The 23,681-nt window shown below is 37.7% G+C and overlaps 3 protein-coding genes across 8 annotated transcripts in view; all 3 read right to left on the bottom strand.

Moving 5' to 3' along the window:
• LOC132991090 (major histocompatibility complex class I-related gene protein-like) overlaps positions 1-1,001 on the bottom strand; it is an 8,986-nt gene extending 7,985 nt beyond the window's left edge. For both annotated transcript variants that reach the window (XR_009676138.1, XM_061059698.1), the window contains exon 1: positions 829-1,001. Coding sequence is in view for 1 of the 2 variants with exons in the window: in XM_061059698.1 (XP_060915681.1) it covers positions 829-886 (58 nt within the window). In the remaining variant the exon portion in view is untranslated. The remainder of the gene's footprint in view (positions 1-828) is intronic.
• Positions 1,002-9,391: 8,390 nt separating this feature from the next.
• LOC132991119 (uncharacterized) lies at positions 9,392-13,616 on the bottom strand. 3 transcript variants are annotated; one of them, XM_061059747.1, is made up of 8 exons: positions 13,346-13,616; positions 13,021-13,100; positions 12,138-12,207; positions 11,077-11,222; positions 10,571-10,635; positions 9,778-9,939; positions 9,587-9,691; positions 9,392-9,492 (listed from the first exon to the last, which is right to left on the bottom strand). In XM_061059747.1, the coding sequence occupies exons 2-8, from the start codon at positions 13,065-13,067 to the stop codon at positions 9,464-9,466; spliced, it is 624 nt and encodes a 207-aa protein (XP_060915730.1). In that variant the 5' UTR covers positions 13,068-13,100; positions 13,346-13,616; the 3' UTR covers positions 9,392-9,463. The 3 variants fall into 3 exon arrangements, with proteins under 3 accessions (XP_060915730.1, XP_060915728.1, XP_060915729.1); XM_061059745.1 differs by lacking the exon at positions 12,138-12,207 and adding an exon at positions 11,624-11,720 and having other exon boundaries at positions 13,346-13,615; XM_061059746.1 differs by lacking the exon at positions 12,138-12,207 and adding an exon at positions 11,624-11,717 and having other exon boundaries at positions 13,346-13,615.
• Positions 13,617-19,109: 5,493 nt separating this feature from the next.
• LOC132991113 (uncharacterized) overlaps positions 19,110-23,681 on the bottom strand; it is a 113,884-nt gene continuing 109,312 nt past the window's right edge. The window contains exons 1-8 of one of the 3 annotated variants that reach the window (XM_061059733.1): positions 23,537-23,628; positions 23,212-23,291; positions 21,812-21,908; positions 20,811-20,956; positions 20,309-20,373; positions 19,516-19,677; positions 19,325-19,429; positions 19,110-19,230 (exon numbers count right to left, since the gene is read on the bottom strand). In XM_061059733.1, the coding sequence (XP_060915716.1) occupies positions 19,190-19,230; positions 19,325-19,429; positions 19,516-19,677; positions 20,309-20,373; positions 20,811-20,956; positions 21,812-21,908; positions 23,212-23,258 (663 nt within the window). In that variant the 5' untranslated portion in view covers positions 23,259-23,291; positions 23,537-23,628 and the 3' untranslated portion in view covers positions 19,110-19,189. Of the gene's footprint in view, positions 19,231-19,324; positions 19,430-19,515; positions 19,678-20,308; positions 20,374-20,810; positions 20,957-21,811; positions 21,909-23,211; positions 23,292-23,536; positions 23,629-23,681 lie in introns of those variants that run through there. The other 2 variants (XM_061059734.1, XM_061059735.1) reach the window with 2 other exon arrangements.

Below are 23,681 nucleotides of genomic sequence, written 5' to 3'. Positions count from 1 at the left end.
TGAAATTATTTATTCAACAAGTCAAATATTCAAGTGATGCAGTCATGCCCCTGACTTTCACTGACAGATATGTTTCATTAAGTGGATTTTTTATTGACTTCTTGACATCTCATGACTAGTCCTCACGTAGGCGGGTTTTATTATTTGAGTATTGAAAGGACAGTGTCGGAGGACAGCAACAAAGAAAAACTATTGAACAGTATATGGAGCACAGTTTAAGAAGCTGTGTAGACTGAGTGGAGCTGCACAATCAGCCAGCGGAGAAAAACTCAATTAGAAAAAACTAAACTAAAGAACTTAAACTAAATGACAGATCATTTCTGAAGATATTTGTTTTCTATAGAACAACGTGAAGTCATGGAGTCTGTGGCCAGCGATGAATGCCAAGTGTCACCTGCATACCAAAAACTGGAAGTATTATTCCTGCAGTGTGGTGGAAATGACGGTTAAACTGTGTGACAGATATATTTTGAGTAAAAATTCCTATTTACACACAAAATACTAACATGTTTTTTCATTGTTTAAGTGTTACTTAACACAAGTACATCAACATTGATATTATTAATCACGATTTATAACTACATTTTCATTGTTGAACATGTGAAGTTCGGGTGTGGGACAAGGGCAAAACAGTGATATTGAAGCATATAAAGATGTTGAAAAGTAAGTAAAATACATATTGGAGAGAAGGTAAAAACATTTAAGACAGTTTTATTGTTTATTTATCAAAGAGAATGTGAAAGTGTTTGTAGTCAAAGAACCATCCTTATAAAGACATGCGACATTTCCCTCTTTCCATTAAATCGTCTTCAATGAATTTGAACTCACCTGCCGTCGTGTCGTGGAGGAATAATCCCACGAGAGACACAAACACCAGAGTCTTCATTGTGACCTGTGAAGTCTTCAGCTTCGTCCAACTTCAAACATTTATGTTTTTCATCAACTTCTTGAGAATCTGCGTGTTTCGAGCTCTGAAGGTGAAACGAGGTGAGGAGAAAAAAGATCGCTGTCTCGGCCAATAGGAATTCAGCCTGAGCATCGACATCACCAGTGTAAGCGACGTGTGTATGTGAAGGAATAAATCAGTCCAAACAGGTTCTGGATCTTCCTCATAACTTTAGTCAGCTTCTCCGACGCACGGTACATTCCCCAACAGGGATGGGCAACTTCAATGATAGGGAGGGCCACAAAAATGTTATCCTCATACCAGAGGGCCAAATGTCAGCGTGCACTTCTACCAGTAGGATACTATAACCCCATATCTTAATTACCCAGCTATAGCTACTAATTTAATGAAAAGAACAAATAGATATAATGGCAATCAGAGTTTATTATGCCAAATTTCTATTTTTCAACATTCTTTCCAGATTAATTGTCTCTTAGCAGGAAAACACAAGGCTCGTTTTCAAGCTAACATTTCTTTTTACAACATTTCTATTCATCCATATTTAAATGCATTTAATAATGCTTCTACTCCTTTAACATCTCCATTTTTCATATTTAAATGCATTTAGTGTTGCTTCTACTCATTTAATGAGCTTAACACAAAGAAAATGAACATCCACATTTTTGTTTTTATTTATTTATTGCACAAAAAAAACATAAACATAATAGATCAATGGAAAAACAGACAGTACATAATGATTAGTTAATTAACAAACTATACATTTTGAAAGAAATGTGCTGGAGGAGCCAAATAAACCCAGAGGGGCTCGTCGAGTGGCCCTCCTAAAGAGAAACATGTAACACAGAGACATATTATTAATGTAGTCCAAGAAAAACAATAAAGCTAACAAGAACACAAACTCAATAAGGTGTAAAAGAAAGCAAAACAAGAAAGAGACAAATTAAAGAAGAGGGGAAAAAGTAAAATAAGCTCTTATGGCAGAGAAAGATTATGATGCCGCATTGGTTAATTGGCCAAGCAGGAAATGAATGGTTTGTTTTTTTAAATAAGTTGAAGCTGGTGCTGTTTCTAATATGATTGGGTAAATTGTTCCAACAATGAGGTCCTCTGAATCTGATGGAGAATTGAGAAAATGATGTCCTGATAAATGCAGAATGAAGTAAGTTGGCTGACCTTGTGTTGTAATGATGGATTTGAGAATTGAATTGAAATATATCTTGAAAACAGACGGGGAGTAAGTTGTCGACTGATTGGAAAACAAAAATACATAACTGAAACTGGTTTAGGTGGAAGATGGGGAGAATTCGTAGGGACTGGAACAAAGGAGTAGAGCTGCTAAATCTGTTGGAGAAAGTGATCATTTTGATGAACTGTTTTTGCAGAGAAAAAATGCAGTTGAGGTTGCTTTTAAAGGTGCTAGCCCAAAAAATGTTACAGTATGAGATGTATGGATAGGTTACCCTTTCTAAGATATTATTGGCAATATATACATTGGGAAAAGTAAATTTGGTCTGTAGGTTTCTGGGTATAAATAACATGTATGAGCTTTTTTTTGTATTGAGTGATAATAGTTTGCCTTAAACCAGGTGTCAACTTTACTTAATTCACTGTTCATTTCAGACACCAATCTTTGCCCATCACTACCAGATAGAAAAATATTGGAATCATCAGCAAACAAGATGAAAAATGCTTTCTTTGAGATCAAATACAAATCATTAATATAAATAAGAAAGAGTAAAGGACCAAGGATTGACCCTTGTGGCACCCCACAAGAAATTAAACTGTAATCAGATTAAATATTATTCCAGGTTACAAATTGCTTTCTTACTGACAAGTAACTTATGAATAACAGATCTCTACCACTTAAACCATAATGAGAAAGTTTCTGCATTAGAATATCATGGTTGACTGTATCAAATGCTTTTGATAAGTCAATGAACACACCGAGAGTGATTTCCTTATTGTCAAGAGATTTAGTAATGTTGTCAAAGAGTTGGGTCAGGGCCATCGAAGTTGAATGTTTTTCTCTGAATCCATACTGATGTGTATAAAGAATATTATTGTCATTCAAATATTTAAACATGCGGATGTAGACTAGTTTTTCCAGAACTTTAGAAAAGCACGGAAGGATAGATATCGGTCTGTAATTGGAAAATAGGGATGGATCATCTGCTTTGAAGAGGGGAATGACTTTAGCCCATTTTAATTGATCGGGAAATACACCAGTTTCAAGAGAAAGATTAAAAATATGAAGGATTGGTTTGGTTATGTATGGAATGCATTTTTTAAATATTGAAGATTTCAGCTGATCATGACCTGGAGCAGTTGATTTGAGTTTGTTAACGACATCCACAAGCTCAGATTCACTGATGGGAGATAATACAAAGGAAGAGGAGGGTCTCTTAATACCAGAGATAGATAATGAAATCTGTGACATTTTGTCTGCAAGCGAAGGACCAATATTCACAAAACAATTATTAAATTCATTGGCCTATTTCAAAAGAATCAGTAATAATTTTGTCATCCCCTTTGAATTCACTTTGAACATTAGCGTTGACAGTATTTTTATTAATAATTTCATTAATGATCTTCCATGTAGTTTTCATACCTTTCTGATAATCACAAAATTTATTTTCGTAGAACTTCCATTTAGATGAACGCAGTAAGTGATTCAATTTATTTCTGTATGTTTTGTAGTGTTTCAAAAACAGGGGTGAGGGATTAGTAAGGTAGTCCCGATACAGTTGATTCTTCTTGGCAATAGAACGCTTTAAGCTGTTTGTTAACCAGGTTTTGCTTGGGTTGGTGGAATTTTTTCTTCTTTGAAATGGAAAAGTCTCATCAAAGATCTTAAAAAATATAGCATGGAAGATGTTATACCCAAGTTGAGTGTCATGTTCATCTTCAACCACAGACCAACTGACTGCAGACAGTCTGTCAATAAATATATCAATATTTCTGTCACTAAAATTTCTGAGAACCAACTCATTAACAAGAGTACCTTTGGCAATTGAGGGTTCAAAATAAAATACAGGAAGATGGTCAGATAAGTCACAGCAAAAAATATCAGGAGCCCCAGAGACACAAGTGGAATTTGTAAATATATTATCAATCAGAGTTTCATTACTAGCAGTAATTCTTGTTGCTTTGGTTATGAGAGGGACAAAAGACAAGGCATTACGATGGTCAATAAATTGTGATGATTGGCTATTCAGGAGGTTGATATTGAAATCACCCATAATATAGCATGTTTTTTTCTCGTTTGCATTCTTACCTAGAGCATGATAAAAACAATCAATGAAGCGATTTAAGTTGGAATTTGGTGGTCTATAAATGCAGCCAACAATAACCTTTTTTCTAGAGAAAGGCTCCACAAGCTCTAAGAAGACAGCCTCGGCTTCATCTTCAACCAAAGAAACAAGATCATTTCGGAGGGAAGACTGAATGTTCTCCTTAGCAAAGAGGGATACACCACCTCCACTTCGATTCAGTCTAAAATAAGGATAGTAATGATAACCATGCATAGAGAACATAGACACTTTCTGGCTGGTTAGCCAAGTTTCAGTCAAACCAATTACTGAAAAATGTATAGGGAGTACAGAAAGGTAGTCAATAAGACTATCAAATTGTTTAGGTAGACTGCGAGTATTTAGGTGGAACAAGGAAAAACAATTATCATTAGTTATATTTTTCTCCATGCAGAGAGACTTAAAGGTATCTTCTGAATAATAGGAACAGGGAATAGGGCCTTGCTTAAAATCAGTGCAGTTTAAATCAGGATCAGCATTCGAATATGGCAAGAAATACCTGTTATCCTGAAAGAGGTGCCTTTAAACTGGAGATTGCAGGAAGTAACCAAGTCCATTATTCAAACACAAAAGTAGTTAAAAACACACTGAATAACCCCACAAAAAGAAACAATTTCTTGGATGGGGCAAGGCGGGGAGGATGCACAATCAGCTGGTCATATTTGAGGTATACTGTGTTTCTGCCTCTCTAAGCTGAGGGAGAAGATCCTTTCTTTTAAGACGTACTGTTTCCGAGTAGTCCTCATTAATGTAGAGCTTGGTGCCCCTCAAATTTTTTGCCCTTTTGAGGATTTCCTCTTTATCTTTGTACCTGAGGAGCTTAACCACCACCGTTCTAGGGCGCCCTTCAGCATCAAACTTCCCAGACCTGTGGGCCCTCTCCAACTCGATGAGCGAGGGATCCATCTTTAGTTCCTCTGATATGAGGTTTTTCACCTTGGTCTCAGATTCATGCCAGGTTTCAGATTTGGAGTCTGGTATACCATCAAACAGAAGGTTATTACGTCTGGATTGGTTTTCCAAATAATCCATCTTGTTCGTCAAGTTGGTTGCAGAGGAATGGATGTCAGCAAGGTCATTGTTAACTGATTTGCAGCAATCCAGAGAGGTGCTGTATCCCACCTTTAAGTCTTCAATTTCTGCTTGTGAATATTCAAGGCTCTGAGTAATCTTACCGACTTCACCACTCAAACTGTCAATTAGTTTATTGTTGGAATCCATGATCATCTGAACGAATGATTTGAAGGATTTTTCCTGTTGCTCTAATAGGTCTTTATAAAAAGTATTTTGTTGCTCAAGCAGCTCATGTAATACAGAAAGTGAAATAAATTCCTCCTCCACGTTGATCTTCTTTGGAGGCATGATTTCAACACTTGGATTTAGAAAATGCAGACAGACCAAACAATAAGATGAATTATTGCGAGATACCTGCAAGGACTGGACTGGTAGCGTGGCTGCTGCTGTGAGGCCTGGTAGCTTTGGATCTGCTGAGTCCTTCTGCTGCTGCTGTGAGGCCTGGTGGCTTTGGATCTGCTGAGTCCTTCTGCTGCTGCTGTGAGGCCTGGTAGCATTGGATCTGCTGAGTCCTTCTGCTGCTGCTGTGAGGCCTGGTGGCTTTGGATCTGCTGAGTCCTTCTGCTGCTGCTGTGAGGCCTGGTAGCATTGGATCTACTGAGTCCTTCTGCTGCTGCTGTGAGGCCTGGTAGCTTTGGATCTGCTGAGTCCTTCTGCTGCTGCTGTGAGGCCTGGTAGCTTTGGATCTGCTGAGTCCTTCTGCTGCTGCTGTGAGGCCTGGTGGCTTTGGATCTGCTGAGTCCTTCTGCTGCTGCTGTGAGGCCTGGTAGCTTTGGATCTGCTGAGTCCTTCTGCACCTTTAAGAAAAAGCTAAAGACCCAGCTCTTTCATGAATACCTACTAACTTAAAGATGATGGTCTCCATATTATTGATGATGATGATGGTAATGACGATGGTTTTTGTTTGATAACGATGACTTATAAGATGGTTTCTATACTGATTAGAGCTCTCAAGAACTGCCCTCAATGTTGTGCTTTGCCTCTGGTCACTTCCTGTCAGCACCTGTGTGTCCAATCAGACTCAAAGCTGATCGTTTGCTCTTACTGACATTATTCACTTTTTTCTAGATCCTTGCTTGTGTTGTTCTTACTCTCTGATGTACGTCGCTTTGGATAAAAGAGTCTGATAAGTGAATTGTAGAATTGTATTTCAATGAATGCACAATGAATTAAATCACTGTTCATGACCTTTTTTTTATATAGGTCAGGTTTTTTGTGTATGAACCTTACACCGTGGAGATGGCGAGCTAAAACCTTTGAGATCTACCCTGCTACAAGTTGGTAGGATCTAAAAAGACATTCGAACACGGATCGAAAGACATTGACCTTTTTTTTGTTTTTTTGATGGACCCAAGAAGAGTTTTTTTGATTAAGAGGATATTTATGTTGGTTGTTTGAACTTATTGTTTTGTTATATTGGAAGTATTTTTATGTGAAATACAATAATTATTATTTAAATTTACCTGTGTTTGGATTTTGTTGGTATTCACATCTGAGCTCCTAGAGACCTACCTTATTTCTTCCTAATTTAAATTTGACTTAAATGCACAATTAAAAAAAATTAGCCCACATGCTACACGAGACACCTCGCCTGCTTCTTGGCATGTCCCAGGTCCGAGTGCTTGATAGTAGGGACACTACACTTCATGCAGTGGCACATTTAAACTTAGCGGATTCAACAGCATAGGGCAACACTTACCAAAGCATTAGGTTGCATAAGCTCATATACTAGTCGCAAATAAACTACATAGCCTCTCTGAATTTAAAGCACAGTGCCGTATTGAAACCAATAAATGTTCACAGTATAAATATAGATAGAAACACATAGTTGAATAAAAAGCCTAACTGAAATAAAGATGGGTAAGCTGTTATCACTATGTTTGGGATTTTATTATTGTGTTTAAGCTATTGTTTTTTTATTTTAAGACAAAGTTTGTGAAAGTCTATCAATTAACAGCTGAAACAATATAATTGAGCCTCACACGGGCACCAGTCAATATACGATATGAAACTAAGCACAAAACAAACAAAAGTTGGTTGGGCTGTTATCACAATGTTTGGAATTTAATAATGCTTTATAAGTTTGTATTTTATACAAGCTATTGTTTGTCAATTTAATACATATGAAGGTATATGGATGTTTTCTATTAACATGGGGCACTATTAAATGTAGCGTTTATCTATGTTTAGTTATAGAGTTGACCATAACTTTCCTCGTATTAACAGTTGGGGCACCAGTCAATATAAACTGTTCAGTTTTGGCTGGCAGGGCATTTAAGAGTCTGATGTATCTCGGATCTTGAAAAATGCTTCTTAAAAACAACTTCAATGACCAATTGGAGTTAATTCAAAAAGTCACATTAGTATCTAAATAGACAGATAATAACTAATTATTTACCCTAAGAAAAAGTCAGAAGTTGTATACAAAAGGACAAATGAAGAAAAAAACTTTGCATGCTTTGATAGTGGCAATAAAACAATGATGCCACGTGTAAGCAAAATTCTGTCTGTTATCTCTAGGTGTTCTAAACTATTCTGTTTGTTACCAACGTGTTGAAATAACACTGGGGGAGGAACACAGTGATGAGGTTACCACCTACTAGATGTGCCATAAAGTAAAATATAACATAGCAAACTTTAGAGATATTAGGAACTCACTAACAGTGGGAGTGTCTCAAATGTATTTGAATGCTCTCATTTTTTCTTACTTTCATTTATTTATATCATGTTGGTCTCAAGAAAACAGGACTGTCTTAAAACCCATAAGGTCACTACATGAACAAGCCCTTAAAATTCTGGACAGGAAACCACAACAGTATCATCAATGTGATATACTTGATAAATATAAAATTGACAAATTAATTTTGTATTCCGATGTCCACTTAGTGTATAAAATAATCCATGATGCTGCGCCCTCATCATTGAAGAGCTTTGTGAAACTTCTCTCTGAGCACATAAGCAGAGCTTCATGGTCTGCCTCAAATGGAGATTGCAGTATTCCCAAACGTGGCTCCACTTTAGCATAATCTTTATTTTCTATTAAAGCCATTAAATAATGGAATAATCTTTGCTCAAACTTCTGCACATTCACCCGTGAAATCAAAAAATGTATTTTTAACCATTTTAAGTAACCAGTCTTGTCAGCATTAATGTGTCATCTCCACAACCTTTCACATCTCAGGGAAACTCTAACATAATGTTTTAATATCTGTATGTTGTTCTCTGTCTTTCTTTACTCTTATGAATTTTTTTATGAGTGTGTGTGTGTGTGTGTGTGTGTGTGTGTGTGTGTGTGTGTGTGTGTGTGTGTGTGTGTGTGTGTGCATGCATGACTGGTTGATTTGTATTTTGCTCTTGCCATCTTCTGCCCAGGGACAACAGATGGAAATTGGCTAGTTAGCTAAATCTAGTACAAGGCATCTCTTCTCTTCTGAGACTAATGTTTTTTTTGTAATCAATCAATCAATCAATCAATCAATCAATCAATCAATCAATCAATCAATCAATCAATCAATCAATCATTAAAAGGCAGAAATCTTCGGCTGGATCCCCGGCTCATGACGAAACAGCCTTCACAGGTCTAGACTGCGCCGGGCTTGGAAAGGGATAGGGGGAGAGATGGGATAAAATGCAGGAAGAGGGATAGGGAGCAAGAGGGTGGGGGGGGGGGGGGGGGGGGTACGTTGTTCAGGCAAGCTGTCCATAAACCGTAATCTGTCCCTGATTAAAATAAACTAATAAACTAAACTAGATCTGACCAGATTGATTGATTTAATTGATTTTCAATTAAACCCAAAATAATTTAAAGAAACACTTGTGTCATGTACACAAATTAAAGTAAATAAAGTAATAAATAAAATACAATCTCACAATTAATCATGAACAAATCAGACCCCTACCCCACCCGACTGTGACAACCCTGCCTTGTATTTTTGAAGAGCTCTATTAACTGTGTTTCTGCTGCACAATAACTAACTTCTTGTGGCTGGTACCAAACCTGCATGCACCTGTCCTTTTAACCTTAAACAGCATCTATACTGATACCCCTTCATCCCCATCCATTCTGTATTCATGAGATTAAACAAAACACAATCCACAAATGTAATGTTTTAAGACACTTTCTTTACTTCCAACATTTCAGTTTAGTTCAGCTGAAGATGGGCTTCTATTGTCTTCATTTTTCTTTTCCTTTAATACACAACGCTGTAAAGAGAAAGACAATCAAATAATTTAGTTATGTCTGAAATCACAGATCTCAATTTCATTATTTAATTGGACACGTTTGAAGGTTACTCACTATTCTCTGGGTCATAGATGAAGTCTGGTTCTCCTGTGAAACCAAGACACTTGGCTTGCTTCATGGTACGCATCATGTCATAGTGCTTGACGTGGTTTTCTTTAGCTGGAAACATAACAAAATGAAAATAAAATTAATATGAAAAATGTTTTGGATATAGAAGGAGGTATTTGCTCTTTTGGTTTTCCTACCCATCAGGTAAAAAGCTCGATAGCCTTTGACCTCATGAATTGTTGTGGGGTTGGTGATGTTCATAATTGGAAGTAAATTGTTGTTGTTTCTGCTGTTGACGGTATACAGCAGACATCCCTCACAGGTTGGAAGAGAGTGATATGTGCAGCTGAAGTTTGTCTCTGAAAAGAAAAACAGTTAAATAAAAAACATAATTACAGCACCATTATCTGAGGCATCCACTGTTGAGTTGGCTCCGAGACTAAAATGAAGGTCGACAATAGTCAGAGTTTAAAATTCATTGTAGTGTCTATTATCCATTGCTGATTCATACAATGTCTGATGTACACTGAAACCTATAGGTATCTAAAGGCAACAGGACAGTATATATGATGAATCAGGTTACTGGGTACTGAATATCTTTGTTCCAACCCACTTTTATGACCTCTGGGAGAGTTTTCCTAAACTATATGAAAGGCAACAAGTCCTCATACCTACACATTTTCCAAACAAACAGGCCGAAGTTGTGTTCGATGTTGTGAAGTGGTCCCACTTTTGTTAGGAATTTGGAAGAAAGGATGGGGTATGGGTTGGTTTTGGCAATTAAGTCCCTTACATAATAGCTTCTTTCTGTTACCTAAGATAATGACTATGACAATAGGAGTTGGTCACTCAACTATAAAGTAAATACTGGTCACAATAAGCTGTTTCATTTATAAATCAGTTGTACTTTTTTTTGGACAAAGCCGGATTCATTGACGCACAGAACGAACACTGACAAGCTAAAGTATCATATCTAATCAGGTGACTTACTGTCAGTTACTGCAGTGTTCATATGAAGAGTTACAGGGGATGATCCATACTTGCAATATGTAGGACTGTGAAAAAATAAAGAATAAAAGGGAAGTTCAGACATGTATTTTGGAGGTTGAAGAACAAGTTGGAAAAACTGGACTGGAACATTCACACAATAGTGTAACAAAGGTGGTTCATTCTATAAACTAACACTACAAGAGATTGATGTAAAATAAGACGTTTTCACATTTGAGCTGCTGAAATTCTGCAGGATAGCACCAATTCATAACAAGTGTTATCTCAAGACACACAAAAAGCTGGTTAAGAGACCTTACTCTTTGTTACTTAATATTACAAAAGAACATGTAAAAAGACAATACTAAAAGTAGAGGAGAACATAATGGAGAACAGGAAACATAAAGCAGCAGTTAAATTACGTGCACAGAGATCGTAGCGGTCTCGTGCATACAGCTTATGCACCGGCACTGGTCACAGTATATAAACGTTGCACTGCTTATACTCACTGCCTGATCCCAATATCCTCAACAAGTTCCTTGGGGTATCCCGGTGTCTGACGGAAATCAATCCACTGGCTCTTTGCTGATCTGAACAATACTTTAAATGGTTCACTATCAATCCAACCCATGATGAAGATCCACTTTCCATAACTCTGCAGATAAACAAGAAGTCAGTAAAGTAGAAATAAATATCTTTATTAAAAGTAAGCAGAGCTGAACAGACAATCTTAGTGTTTATTGGCACCAATTGAATAAAGGTGTAGCACTGGGTACCAAAAGTCTTTGATCATATTGTTCATATCAATCAACATTATGCTGAGGAAGTCACATTGGAAATAAGTAACCATATTTTTAAGTGACGTAAGGGGAAGGTTGTTAACCTTTGCTTTCAAGAATTTGCAAAGAATTTGTCTTTAAGTGTTAAGTTGTTGCTGATCCTTATCCTAAAGAAAGGGAGGAAGAAACTGAAACGAGATTCAAAGATATGTGTACTACTTAAATCGTTAATACTAATGCTCACCTAAAAACCCATTAAGAAGCAGAGGAGTCTTACCGGTTCAAAAGTAGGAAGAGGTGTGACCAGAAGCCTGCATTCTTCAACTGACTGAGCTGAGCTGCTCATGAAAAACCCAACCACCAGGAAAAGACTGCTGAACCACAGATTCATGATGATACAGATGGTTAGCTTCAGAGTATCGCTCAATGAAAACACAAGGTAGGAAGCTTTTCTCCAAGCTGAATAACTGGCCCTCACAGAGCCATCATCCAGCTTTTATAGAAGCTGCTCAAGGCACAGTTCCAAGTGGTCTAGGATTTTCAATGTACACAAAGGGGTAATCTGTTGATTTTCTTTTATTTATTTGGGGGGGGGGCGGGGGGGGTGTGTGCTGTGTTTGCTTTTCTGAGAACTCTTTGTGCAACAAATATTTACAGATTGCTGCTCAGGATACACAAATACACTGAGTATTCAGTTCATTACATGACTGCCTCAATTCACCTCCTATTTTGTGATCTCCATTATGCTGTATGCACAGATGTAACGCTAAAGTGATCACATTAAAACATACCCTTGAATCCACGCTACTGTGATTGACTGAATAGGAAGTAGACATCTGATTGGCTACAGACATTTCCTTGCTGAAAAAAAAATGCATTTGTGAATCTAACCACAGCAGGGGAGTCTCAAAAGTCTCACACACAAATGCAGTGAGGTTCACAAATGACAAACAGTTTGTAAATGCAGACTGAACAGTCTGTATATAAATGTAACAAGATACAAATGTGTTTTTTAAATACATATGTATATCATATATTTGTGTGTGCAATGAAATACATTTGTGAATCCTTCTGTGTGCATTTGTGAACATTGAGACTGATCTAACTCCATAGAGACAGGGGTTGATGAGGAGGGGACATATATAGGTCTGTGGACAAAATGTAAGAAATGTAAGATGAAGAACATGACAAAAATAGAAACTCAACAAAAGCTTTATGTTATTTAAAATTTAAAATATATATTCAAATTTTACATTTCTCTTATCACACTGATAACACTTTGTACTTGTGGCCTGTTGGTCACATGTACAATGTACTGGCAGCATTTTAGTAGGAAGGAATACATGAAGGTTTCGACTCCATGTTTTTTTGCTAGCAAGCATCTAGCAAAAATAGCTGGTTGGTTAACAGTTAAAGGCTGCTTGTGTTTATTTTACATCAAACACCCATTAATGAAAAAATATGAATCATACGTGCCATACTTGAAAATCTCCATGGTTAGGCTTAGCAGTTAATCAAGGTGAAGTGACTAGGAATTAAGTGAATGTGGATCCCTTATTTCATAATAAAAGTTGACTACATTTAGCAGATGTTTAACGTGTTTTAGAGTGTTTTTTCTTTTTTCTTTTGTTATTTTAATTATTGTTTGATGATGAGGCACTGTTGTATACTCACAGCCTGATCCCCACATCCACAATCATATGATGGGGCCTCATAACCATGGACAGAAGTCAACCCACCGGCTCATGGTTTATCTGAAACAAGGCATCATATATTGCATTATCAGAGTATTCAGAAATGATTTTCCACCTTCCTTACATCGGTAGATGAACACAAAAGCAGAGAAGTAGATACCCACCATGCAAAATCAGGTGTAGTACTGGGTAACATAACAGGTAAATACTGTAATCTTTTCAGCAAAGTTTTTGATCAGATTCTTTGTCAACCCTATCACATTAGCTAATCCAATAACCCAGGTGAGCAGTAAAAGAGGGCTTACTGGTTAGAAAGTTGAAAAGGGTTTGACCTGGGGTTTGCATTCTTCAGTTGTCAGAGCCGAGCTGCTAAGAAACAACCTCACCAACAGAAAAAGACTGCTGAACCAAAGATTCATGATGCTATGGAGAATGTTTTTCAGAATATAAGGTGAAACAACCACCAGACATGAAGGTTTGCTCAGGGAAAGCTAAATGACTGAGCCTCACAGAGCCACTGAGCCTTTATCTAAGCTGCTCATGGCATCGTTCCAAGTCTTCTGGGGTTTGACATGAAGGATTTTTCATCAACAGCTTCTACTTTTAAGTCCACAAGTTGAAAAGCAATATTTCCCTCCTCCCACCTTTGTGATATCACAACAATGAGGAGTCACAGCTAGGGCTTAACAAAAGAGGTTTTCATCCAAGAGTTGTACACCTTGACATGAAGATAAAAACAGTCTATGGTTACTTTTGTAAAGGCAAACACATCTACAAACATTACTTTAGTTAAAGTACAATGAGAAATCACAACAGTTTGATGGTAAAGGCTTACAATCATTACTCGCTACTTGTGTTACCTTTATAGCAAAGAGGTTAAACAGTTTTGAAATCACACATTTAGTCACCGTTTGGCCTTGTTGACGAATTAGTTACAATCTGTTTTGCTGTCAACAACTTAATTTATCATGGTTCTTATGTTTTCTTTAAAAATGATTTTTACCAGAAATTATGATTGGGGAACAATCTCTAGGATGAAACAAATGCAACACAAAATTAGTCTACAAATTCAGTGGTTTTGTTTGTGTTTTTTCCCACAGTTGGGTAAGTAATACTTCACTTTAACCTTCTCTCTGCAGGTTAAAAGGAGATTTCAGGTTGTCATGTGTTTGGAGGATGTCTCCACGACACATGATTTGTTTTTGCATCAAACATTTACAGGTTTGTTGATTTGTCTGCGTTTGCCCATGATGCACAAACACTCAGAATATACAGTTCATCAAAGGACAGTCTACAATGGCTTGAATATGGATACCAGTGGTTATTGAAGTCCCACGTCTTACCTGCTGCCAGCTCTCATTTAAAGAAAGAAGCAGTTTGTGTCATATTTTAGAATATTAACAAGTATGAGATTTGTATTTGTAAAGATAAGACATGTTAAAACACATTTGGTTAACCTTTACGAGGAAAGCTTACGATTTGATGTTCAAGGCTTTAATCCATGCTAGCTACTTGTGTTAGCTAAATGGCAAAGATGCTAAACAGTCTAGCAAGCTAACATCAGGTCACTGTGAATGAAAAGGAGATCCAAGGGTACGATGTGTTTGAAGGACTTCAAAGGACACTTTGACTTGTGCATCAAACATTTACAGATATGTTGACTTGTCCCGTGTTGCCCACGAGGCACAAATACACTAAGAATACAGTTCTTCCCAGGACTGACTGAATCCAGCCAAAACAAACTGACCTATAGCCTCACCTTTGTCTTTGGCGCTGTAACATCCAACATGCTATCGATTGCTAGCCCACAAAATGACGCATTCAGCCATGACTTATGCGTCTTTAACGCCCCTCTAACTCCCCATCACCGTCCGTCTTCACCACCACGAGTGTCTAGACTCCATGGGGGGATTTATTCTCTTGACGCTCATATTTTACATTCTCCAAACACATCAACTACCCCGTAGAGTCCAAGCGCCAAAGACCTTCTTTCAAGTCTCATTTCCATGTTATCGATTGTAGTAAATCATTTGATATGGGTTGAAATCAAACAAACAGTGTTTAAAAATGTATAAATAGTGATATGTTGAGTAACGTACAGTAAGTGCTGAGATCTTTTTTCAATGTAGCGTACATTTATCCCAACATTGTATTTTATAGCATGGAGCACACTTACCCGTCTTCTTACAATCTATAGCTTAGCTCAGCTCAGCTCTGGTGGCTAATATACTTACTAATGACAAGTAACTCATACGAGATTCAAATTTCAGTTTTTACACTCTGTAAGTCATGAACACACACATAGGCTGAAATATACACACTCATGCAGAAACAGGATCCTGTGGACATGCACTAATGGAGAGAAGAACAGAGTGATGGAGCGGCCCACTGTGGGCGCTCCTTGAGCTGATGGTGGGGAGGGGGTTTGGTGCCTTGCTCAAGGGCACCTTGGCAGTGCTCAGGAGGTGATCTGGCACCTCTCCAGCTACCAGCACCGGGACTTGAACCGGTGACCCTCTGGTTCCCAACTGAAGTCTCTACAGACTGAGCTACTGCTGCCCCCACCTACAACCCCACTTCAAAAATACCCAAATATCCCTTTAAGAAGTGACATGATTTCTTTAATACATTTTCAGAATCATGAATAGAGCAGTCCGTTAGATTGGAAGATTTTAAAACCAGGTTAAAGGATAATTTGAGGTCTGTATACACATTTCTCTGATGGACGCTTCTGATTCGTTAAGTGATGTAATATTGTTTTATTGTCTGTCTTTGTCCTCTGTCTGAAACTTTGATGCTGCTTTCTTGGCCAGGACTCTCTTGAAAAGGAGATCTTGTATCTCAACAAGCATTTTCCTGCTGCTCAAATACTACCAGGCCAAACAAACAGTTTCACATCATTCTCACCCTGAAATCTCTGCACTGTCCGTCCCACAGACACATATTAAGACTCGTGGTGATCGTGAGTTTGAGGGCTTTGGAGTAATGCGTCCCTAAAGAGTTACCGTAGATGCCATAAAGCAGTTGTTGTTGTAATCCTGCTCGCTGCACCTGCTGCATGGATGTTGAATTGAGCTGAAGCGGTTGCGGTTTACTCGAGTACCTGAGTACTCATACTTATTCCTATTACATGTATCTCCCAGAGTTAAGTAAGCAATGTTTGTAGAATTTCCAAAGGTCACTTCGTTATTTGTACAACAGACTTTAACAGAATTGTTGACCTGTCCTTGGCTGCCTACAACAAACAAATATACTGAGTAAACAGTTCATTACAGGACAGTCTAATACAAGGGGGCCCAATCCTCTTTGAACCAAGACTTTCTTTTAAAGTTGCCAGTTTTCCAAAATCTACCAGTCCAGTTAGAGCATTGCAACCACACACAAACACGCCTCTGGCACCGGGAGGAGGTGGCAAGATTCTCATACTCAGGGCATAAGGAGTTGGATTCAAGGTGTAGGAAGGCCACAAGGTAATTTTCATGTGAGAGAAGGCGGACTCACACAAACAGGCTGACGTTTGTGTTCCTTTGTGATCTTTCTTTATTTTATCACCTTTAAAAACAAATGTTTTCAAAGTGCTGTGACAGACAGAGCAAATACAGCAAAAACACAACAGAACAGAGATCAACAGAGAGGGCAAAATTGTAAAAAATGCAAATAACAGGAATGATATGGAGTCAACAGGCAGGTATAGAGAGGCAGTCCAGTACACTGAAGGAAAATTAGTTTAAAATCAATCAGGAGAAAACAAAATTAAAATTGAGGGAGAGTGGGAAGACATCACATCACAGGCTGTAAACACAGAATGAAGATAAAAAGAAGGGATAAACGGAACATTGGTTAAATGAATAAAGCAACAGAGAGCTGAAGAGTTAAAAGATAAAAGCAGTAGGAATTTAAAAAGACTAAGAGCAGTAAAATTAATACAGGAAGGAATGCATTTAAAGATTAAAACATTTAAAGAAGAGAAAGATAAAAAGTTTAAGAGCAGTAGAATTAATAAAAGGAAGAGATAGATTTTTAAAGGAGAAATCACATAAAAGCAAGTCTATAAAAGTGAGTTTTAAGAAGTGATTTAAAAGATGCCACTGACTCTGCCCGCCTTATCTCCTCAGGCAGGTTGTTCCAAAGTCGAGGGGCTCTGATCGCAAAGGCTCGGTCTCCTTTCAATTTGAGCCTCGACTTTGGAACAACCAGAAGGGCACTGCCTGAGGAGCTGAGGTCACGAGAAGGTTGGTTGGGGGTTAAAATTTCACAAATGTAACTCGGGGCAAGGCCAAGACAAGCTTTAAAAGTGATCAGTAAGTCAATTCTAAAAGTGACAGGTAGCCAGTGGAGGGAAGCAAGGACAGGAGTGATGTGATGTCGTCTGATAAAACCAGTAAGAAGCCTAGCTGCTGCATTTTGGGCCAGTTGGAGGCGGGAAAGTGTACTATGAGTTATACCAGAGAGAAGGGAGTTGCAATAGTCTAGACGAGAAAAGATTAATAAGTGAATTAGTTTTTCCAGGTCAGCAGGTGAGAGAATTGATTTAATTTTTGAAATGGATCTGATGTGGATGAAACAGGACTGGACAACTTTCTGGATGTGTTGGTTGAAGGTGAGGTCTGAATCAAAAATGACTCCTAAATTTCTTGCAATGGGTGTGATGTTAGCGGAGAGAGGACCGAGGGAACTTTCAATCTGGCTGATGTTTTGGTGTGGATAATTAAAGAGTATGATTTCTGACTTTGACTCATTTAATTGTAAAAAACTTTGAGCCATCCAACATTTTATATCCTCGAGACAGTTAAAAGCAGCAGCTAGGCTTACTTGGTCACCAGGTCTCAGCGGAAGGTATATTTGTGTGTTGTCCACAATGAAAACAACAATGAAAAGAAAGGTTATGGCGCTGCATAATTTTACTGAGTGGGAGCATATAAATAGAAAATAAGAGTGGGCCTAAAATCGAACCTTGTGGTACACCACAGGTAAAACAAGAGGTGGAGGATGAGTGGTTACCTATGGTGACCGCAAAGGGTCTGTCTAAAAGATAGGAATAAAACCAGCTAAGTGCAGTGCCCTTGACCAACCCAGGACTCGAGACGTTCAATTAAAATGACATGATCTACAGTATCGAATGCCACACTTAAATCTAAAATAATTAAAATTGCACTTGTCCAGCTGAGGTAGGTGTAAAAACACGACGAGAGACTGGTTGACTGTTGAGAACAGGTAAAAATGATAAAACCATGCTAAATAAAACCAGTTTATGGTCGGACACACGGATATCCTTAGTTTCAATGTTGTTTGGGATGAGACCGTGGTGTAAAACCAAATCAAGGGTGTGACCTTTTGAGTGTGTAGGAACTTGGACTTCCTGAGTGATGTTAAAAGAAGCCAAGGTGTCCATAAAATCAGTGCTAAAAGTCTGAGTAGGGCATCAAACATGAATGTTAAAATCACCTAAAATAAGAACCATGTCATATCTGGACATAAAATATGATAAGAAATCAGAAAATTCCTGGATAAAAACATTGTTTGGTTTGGGTGGTCTGTAAATGATTAAAACAACAACTGGGGCTTTAGAGTGCACAATAAAACCAAGGTGTTCAAAAGATGAAGAAGAGTTGTTTCCAGTGGGTGTGCATTTAAATTTTATGTCAACAATCACACGTGTAGTTGATTGAACAAAGTGCTGTATGTTGGCTGCTAGTGTGATGTTTTTGAGGGTATCTGACAGGACACGATTGGAAGGAGAGCTCAGGAAATAGATGATACATTTTTTACAATAAAGATTTTCTACACCTTTCTACATCTTCTACACAGGATTTTTCAACCTGGGATCTCAGGATTTCCTGGGATCACTCTGTGGACAACCATTGTGAGTGACAGCTGGCCTCAGCCATGAGTACATTCACTATACAGGTAAGTGGTGAAATCTGAATGTGTATTAACATTTAATCTAAACCCCAAATATGATACCATTCCTCTTTTTGCAAATATGTCTTGACAAAAACAAAACATATTATTCAGACCAACACGATATTAGTTTGAAAAAAAGACACAGTCCACTAACTTTACATTTTCTTTTTCTTTTTTTACTTCCACAATTTGAAGCTTGCATTGTTTGTCCCGGATGTTTGTTATGACTTCATCCTAAAATAGCTTCAATCATCATCGTCATTATCATCGTCATTACTGCAGAGAGCTGCAAAGAGAAAGAGAGAGAAAAAATAAATGGTGGTCCAAAATCACACAAATCAATTTCCTTATTTAATCAGACAGTTATGAAGGTCACGCACAATTCTCAGGGTTGTAGATGAAGTCTGGTTCTCCTGTGAAACCAAGACACCTCGCCTGCTTCATGGTATGCATCATGTCATAGTGCTTGACGTGGTTTTCTTTAGCTGGAAACATACAAAAAATAAAATAAAATGAATATGAAAAATGTTTTGGATATAGAAGGAGGTATTTGCTCTCTTGGTTTTCCTACCCATCAGGTAAAAAGCTCGATAGCCTTTGACCTCATGAATTGTTGTGGGGTTGGTGATGTTCATAATTGGAAGTAAATTGTTGTTGTTTCTGCTGTGGACGGTATACAGCAGACATCCCTCACAGGTTGGAAGAGAGTGATATGTGCAGCTGAAGTTTGTCTCTGAAAAGAAAAACAGTTAAATAAAAAACACAATTACAGCACCATTATCTGAGGCATCCACTGTTGAGTTGGCTCCGAGACTAAAATGAAGGTCGACAATAGTCAGAGTTTAAAATTCATTGTAGTGTCTATTATCCATTGCTGATTCATACAATGTCTGATGTACACTGAAACCTATAGGTATCTAAAGGCAACAGGACAGTATATATGATGAATCAGGTTACTGGGTACTGAATATCTTTGTTCCAACCCACTTTTATGACCTCTGGGAGAGTTTTCCTAAACTATATGAAAGGCGACAAGTCCTCATACCTACACATTTTCCAAACAAACAGGCCGAAGTTGTGTTCGATGTTGTGAAGTGGTCCCACTTTTGTTAGGAATTTGGAAGAAAGGATGGGGTATGGGTTGGTTTTGGCAATTAAGTCCCTTACATAATAGCTTCTTTCTGTTACCTAAGATAATGACTATGACAATAGGAGTTGGTCACTCAACTATAAAGTAAATACTGGTCACAATAAGCTGTTTCATTTATTAATCAGTTGTACTTTTTTTTGGACAAACCCGGATTCATTGACGCACAGAACGAACACTGACAAGCTAAAGTATCATATCTAATCAGGTGACTTACTGTCAGTTACTGCAGTGTTCATATGAAGAGTTACAGGGGATGATCCATACTTGCAATATGTAGGACTGTGAAAAAATAAAGAATAAAAGGGAAGTTCATGTCTTTTGGAGGTTGAAGAACAAGTTGGAAAAACTGGACTGGAACATTCACACAATAGTGTAACAAAGGTGGTTCATTCTATAAACTAACACTACAAGAGATTGATGTAAAATAAGACGTTTTCACATTTGAGCTGCTGAAATTCTGCAGGATAGCACCAATTCATAACAAGTGTTATCTCAAGACACACAAAAAGCTGGTTAAGAGACCTTACTCTTTGTTACTTAATATTACAAAAGAACATGTAAAAAGACAATACTAAAAGTAGAGGAGAACATAATGGAGAACAGGAAACATAAAGCAGCAGTTAAATTACGTGCACAGAGATCGTAGCGGTCTCGTGCATACAGCTTATGCACCGGCACTGGTCACAGTATATAAACGTTGCACTGCTTATACTCACTGCCTGATCCCAATATCCTCAACAAGTTCCTTGGGTTGTCCCGGTGTCTCACGGAAATTAATCCACTGGCTCTTTGCTGATCTGAACAATACTTTAAATGGTTCACTATCAATCCAACCCATGATGAAGATCCACTTTCCATAACTCTGCAGATAAACAAGAAGTCAGTAAAGTAGAAATAAATATCTTTATTAAAAGTAAGCAGAGCTGAACAGACAATCTAAGTGTTTATTGGCACCAATTGAATAAAGGTGTAGCACTGGGTACCAAAAGTCTTTGATCATATTGTTCCTCTTTCATGATTTTAATCTTTTTCCACCAGGTGCAGAAGCTCATATTCAGTACACTAAATTTTGATTTTGATTATTTAGGTTTAGAAATGTAGGGTACAGGCACAGTACCGAATTTATGATAACAAATCTATCTGGGAGAACTGTCTTAAAAGGCTGTGAAAGTGACTAAAAGCTTCAAGTACAACTTAAAGTTCAAGTTAAAGACTGGAATCAGAGGAGAACAAGAATATACCAATAAGATTGAGTCATAGAATTCTGCTCCTCCAGAAACGCTTTGTCAGTATGGCAACCCGATCAGAGTCCTGTGCTTCTTCTGCTCCTTTGTTTCAGAAGCTCCAGATTCTTAACATTTATAATATGAATATTTCTCAAATATGTGTTTTTATTCATAAAACATTGAGTGAAGGAAATATCCCTGAGCACTTCAAAAGGTCCCAATTTTGACATCCCATGAATCAACATTATGCTGAGGAAGTCACATTGGAAATAAGTAACCATATTTTTAACTGAGTGACTTAAGGGGAAGGTTGTTAACCTTTGCTTTTAAGAATTTGCAGAGAATTTGTCTTTAAGTGTTAAGTTGTTGCTGATCCTTATCCTAAAGAAAGGGAGGAAGAAACTGAAACGAGATTCAAAGATATGTGTACTACTTAAATCGTTAATACTAATGCTCACCTAAAAACCCATTAAGAAGCAGAGGAGTCTTACCGGTTCAAAAGTAGGAAGAGGTGTGACCAGAGGCCTGCATTCTTCAACTGACTGAGCTGAGCTGCTCATGAAAAACCCAACCACCAGGAAAAGACTGCTGAACCACAGATTCATGATGATACAGATGGTTAGCTTCAGAGTATCGCTCAATGAAAACACAAGGTAGGAAGCTTTTCTCCAAGCTGAATAACTGGCCCTCACAGAGCCATCATCCAGCTTTTATAGAAGCTGCTCAAGGCACAGTTCCAAGTGGTCTAGGATTTTCAATGTACACAAAGGGGTAATCTGTTGATTTTCTTTTATTTATTTGGGGGGGGGGGGGGGGGTGTGCTGTGTTTGCTTTTCTGAGAACTCTTTGTGCAACAAATATTTACAGATTGCTGCTCAGGATACACAAATACACTGAGTATTCAGTTCATTACATGACTGCCTCAATTCACCTCCTATTTTGTGATCTACATTATGCTGTATGCACAGATGTAACGCTAAAGTGATCACATTAAAACATACCCTTCAATCCACGCTACTGTGATTGATTGAATAGGAAGTAGACATCTGATTGGCTACAGACATTTCCTTGCTGAAAAAAAAATGCATTTGTGAATCTAACCACAGCAGGGGAGTCTCAAAAGTCTCACACACAAATGCAGTGAGGTTCACAAATGACAAACAGTTTGTAAATGCAGACTGAACAGTCTGTATATAAATGTAACAAGATACAAATGTGTTTTTTAAATACATATGTATATCATATATTTGTGTGTGCAATGAAATACATTTGTGAATCCTTCTGTGTGCATTTGTGAACATTGAGACTGATCTAACTCCATAGAGACAGGGGTTGATGAGGAGGGGACATATATAGGTCTGTGGACAAAATGGAAGAAATGTAAGATGAAGAACATGACAAAAATAGAAACTCAACGAAAGCTTTATGTTATTTAAAATTTAAAATATATATTTTATATACAAATTTTACATTTCTCTTATCACACTGATAAGACTTTGTACTTGTGGCCTGTTGGTCACATGTACAATGTACTGGCAGCATTTTAGTAGGAAGGAATACATGAAGGTTTCGACTCCATGTTTTTTTGCTAGCAAGCATCTAGCAAACGTAGCTGGTTGGTTAACAGTTAAAGGCTGCTTGTGTTTATTTTACATCAAACACCCATTAATGAAAAGATATGAATCATACGTGCCATACTTGAAAATCTCCATGGTTAGGCTTAGCAGTTAATCAAGGTGAAGTGACTAGGAATTAAGTGAATGTGGATCCCTTATTTCATAATAAAAGTTGACTACATTTAGCAGATGTTTAACGTGTTTTAGAGTGTTTTTTCTTTTTTCTTTTGTTATTTGAATTATTGTTTGATGATGTGGCACTGTTGTATACTCACAGCCTGATCCCCACATCCACAATCATATGATGGGGCCTCATAACCATGGACAGAAGTCAACCCACCGGCTCATGGTTTATCTGAAACAAGGCATCATATATTGCATTATCAGAGTATTCAGAAATGATTTTCCACCTTCCTTACATCGGTAGATGAACATAAAAGCAGAGAAGTAGATACCCACCATGCAAAATCAGGTGTAGTACTGGGTAACATAACAGGTAAATACTGTAATCTTTTCAGCAAAGTTTTTGATCAGATTCTTTGTCAACCCTATCACATTAGCTAATCCAATAACCCAGGTGAGCAGTAAAAGAGGGCTTACCGGTTAGAAAGTTGAAAAGGGTTTGACCTGGGGTTTGCATTCTTCAGTTGTCAGAGCCGAGCTGCTAAGAAACAACCTCACCAACAGGGAAATATTAATAGTTCTGCGATGAAACTGTCCCAGATGTGATTATGTTTATTATGTG

Source organism: Labrus mixtus, chromosome 16 (genome assembly GCF_963584025.1).
Source record: "Labrus mixtus chromosome 16, fLabMix1.1, whole genome shotgun sequence".
NCBI classification, from domain to species: domain Eukaryota; kingdom Metazoa; phylum Chordata; class Actinopteri; order Labriformes; family Labridae; genus Labrus; species Labrus mixtus.
This window is presented reverse-complemented; position numbering and strand designations above follow the sequence as displayed.

What these genes read in the sequence shown, in the direction of transcription:
- LOC132991119 (XM_061059745.1), bottom strand. Translation starts at nt 13,067, where the DNA reads ATGGTTATGAGGCCCCATCATATGATTGTGGATGTGGGGATCAGGCT. An exon ending in GAACACTGCAGTAACTGACA is followed by an intron (nt 9,940 to 10,570) that starts GTAAGTCACCTG and finishes TTTTCTTTTCAG; the next exon opens with AGACAAACTTCAGCTGCACA. An exon ending in CATCTATGACCCAGAGAATA is followed by an intron (nt 9,493 to 9,586) that starts GTGAGTAACCTT and finishes TTCTCTTTACAG; the next exon opens with CGTTGTGTATTAAAGGAAAA.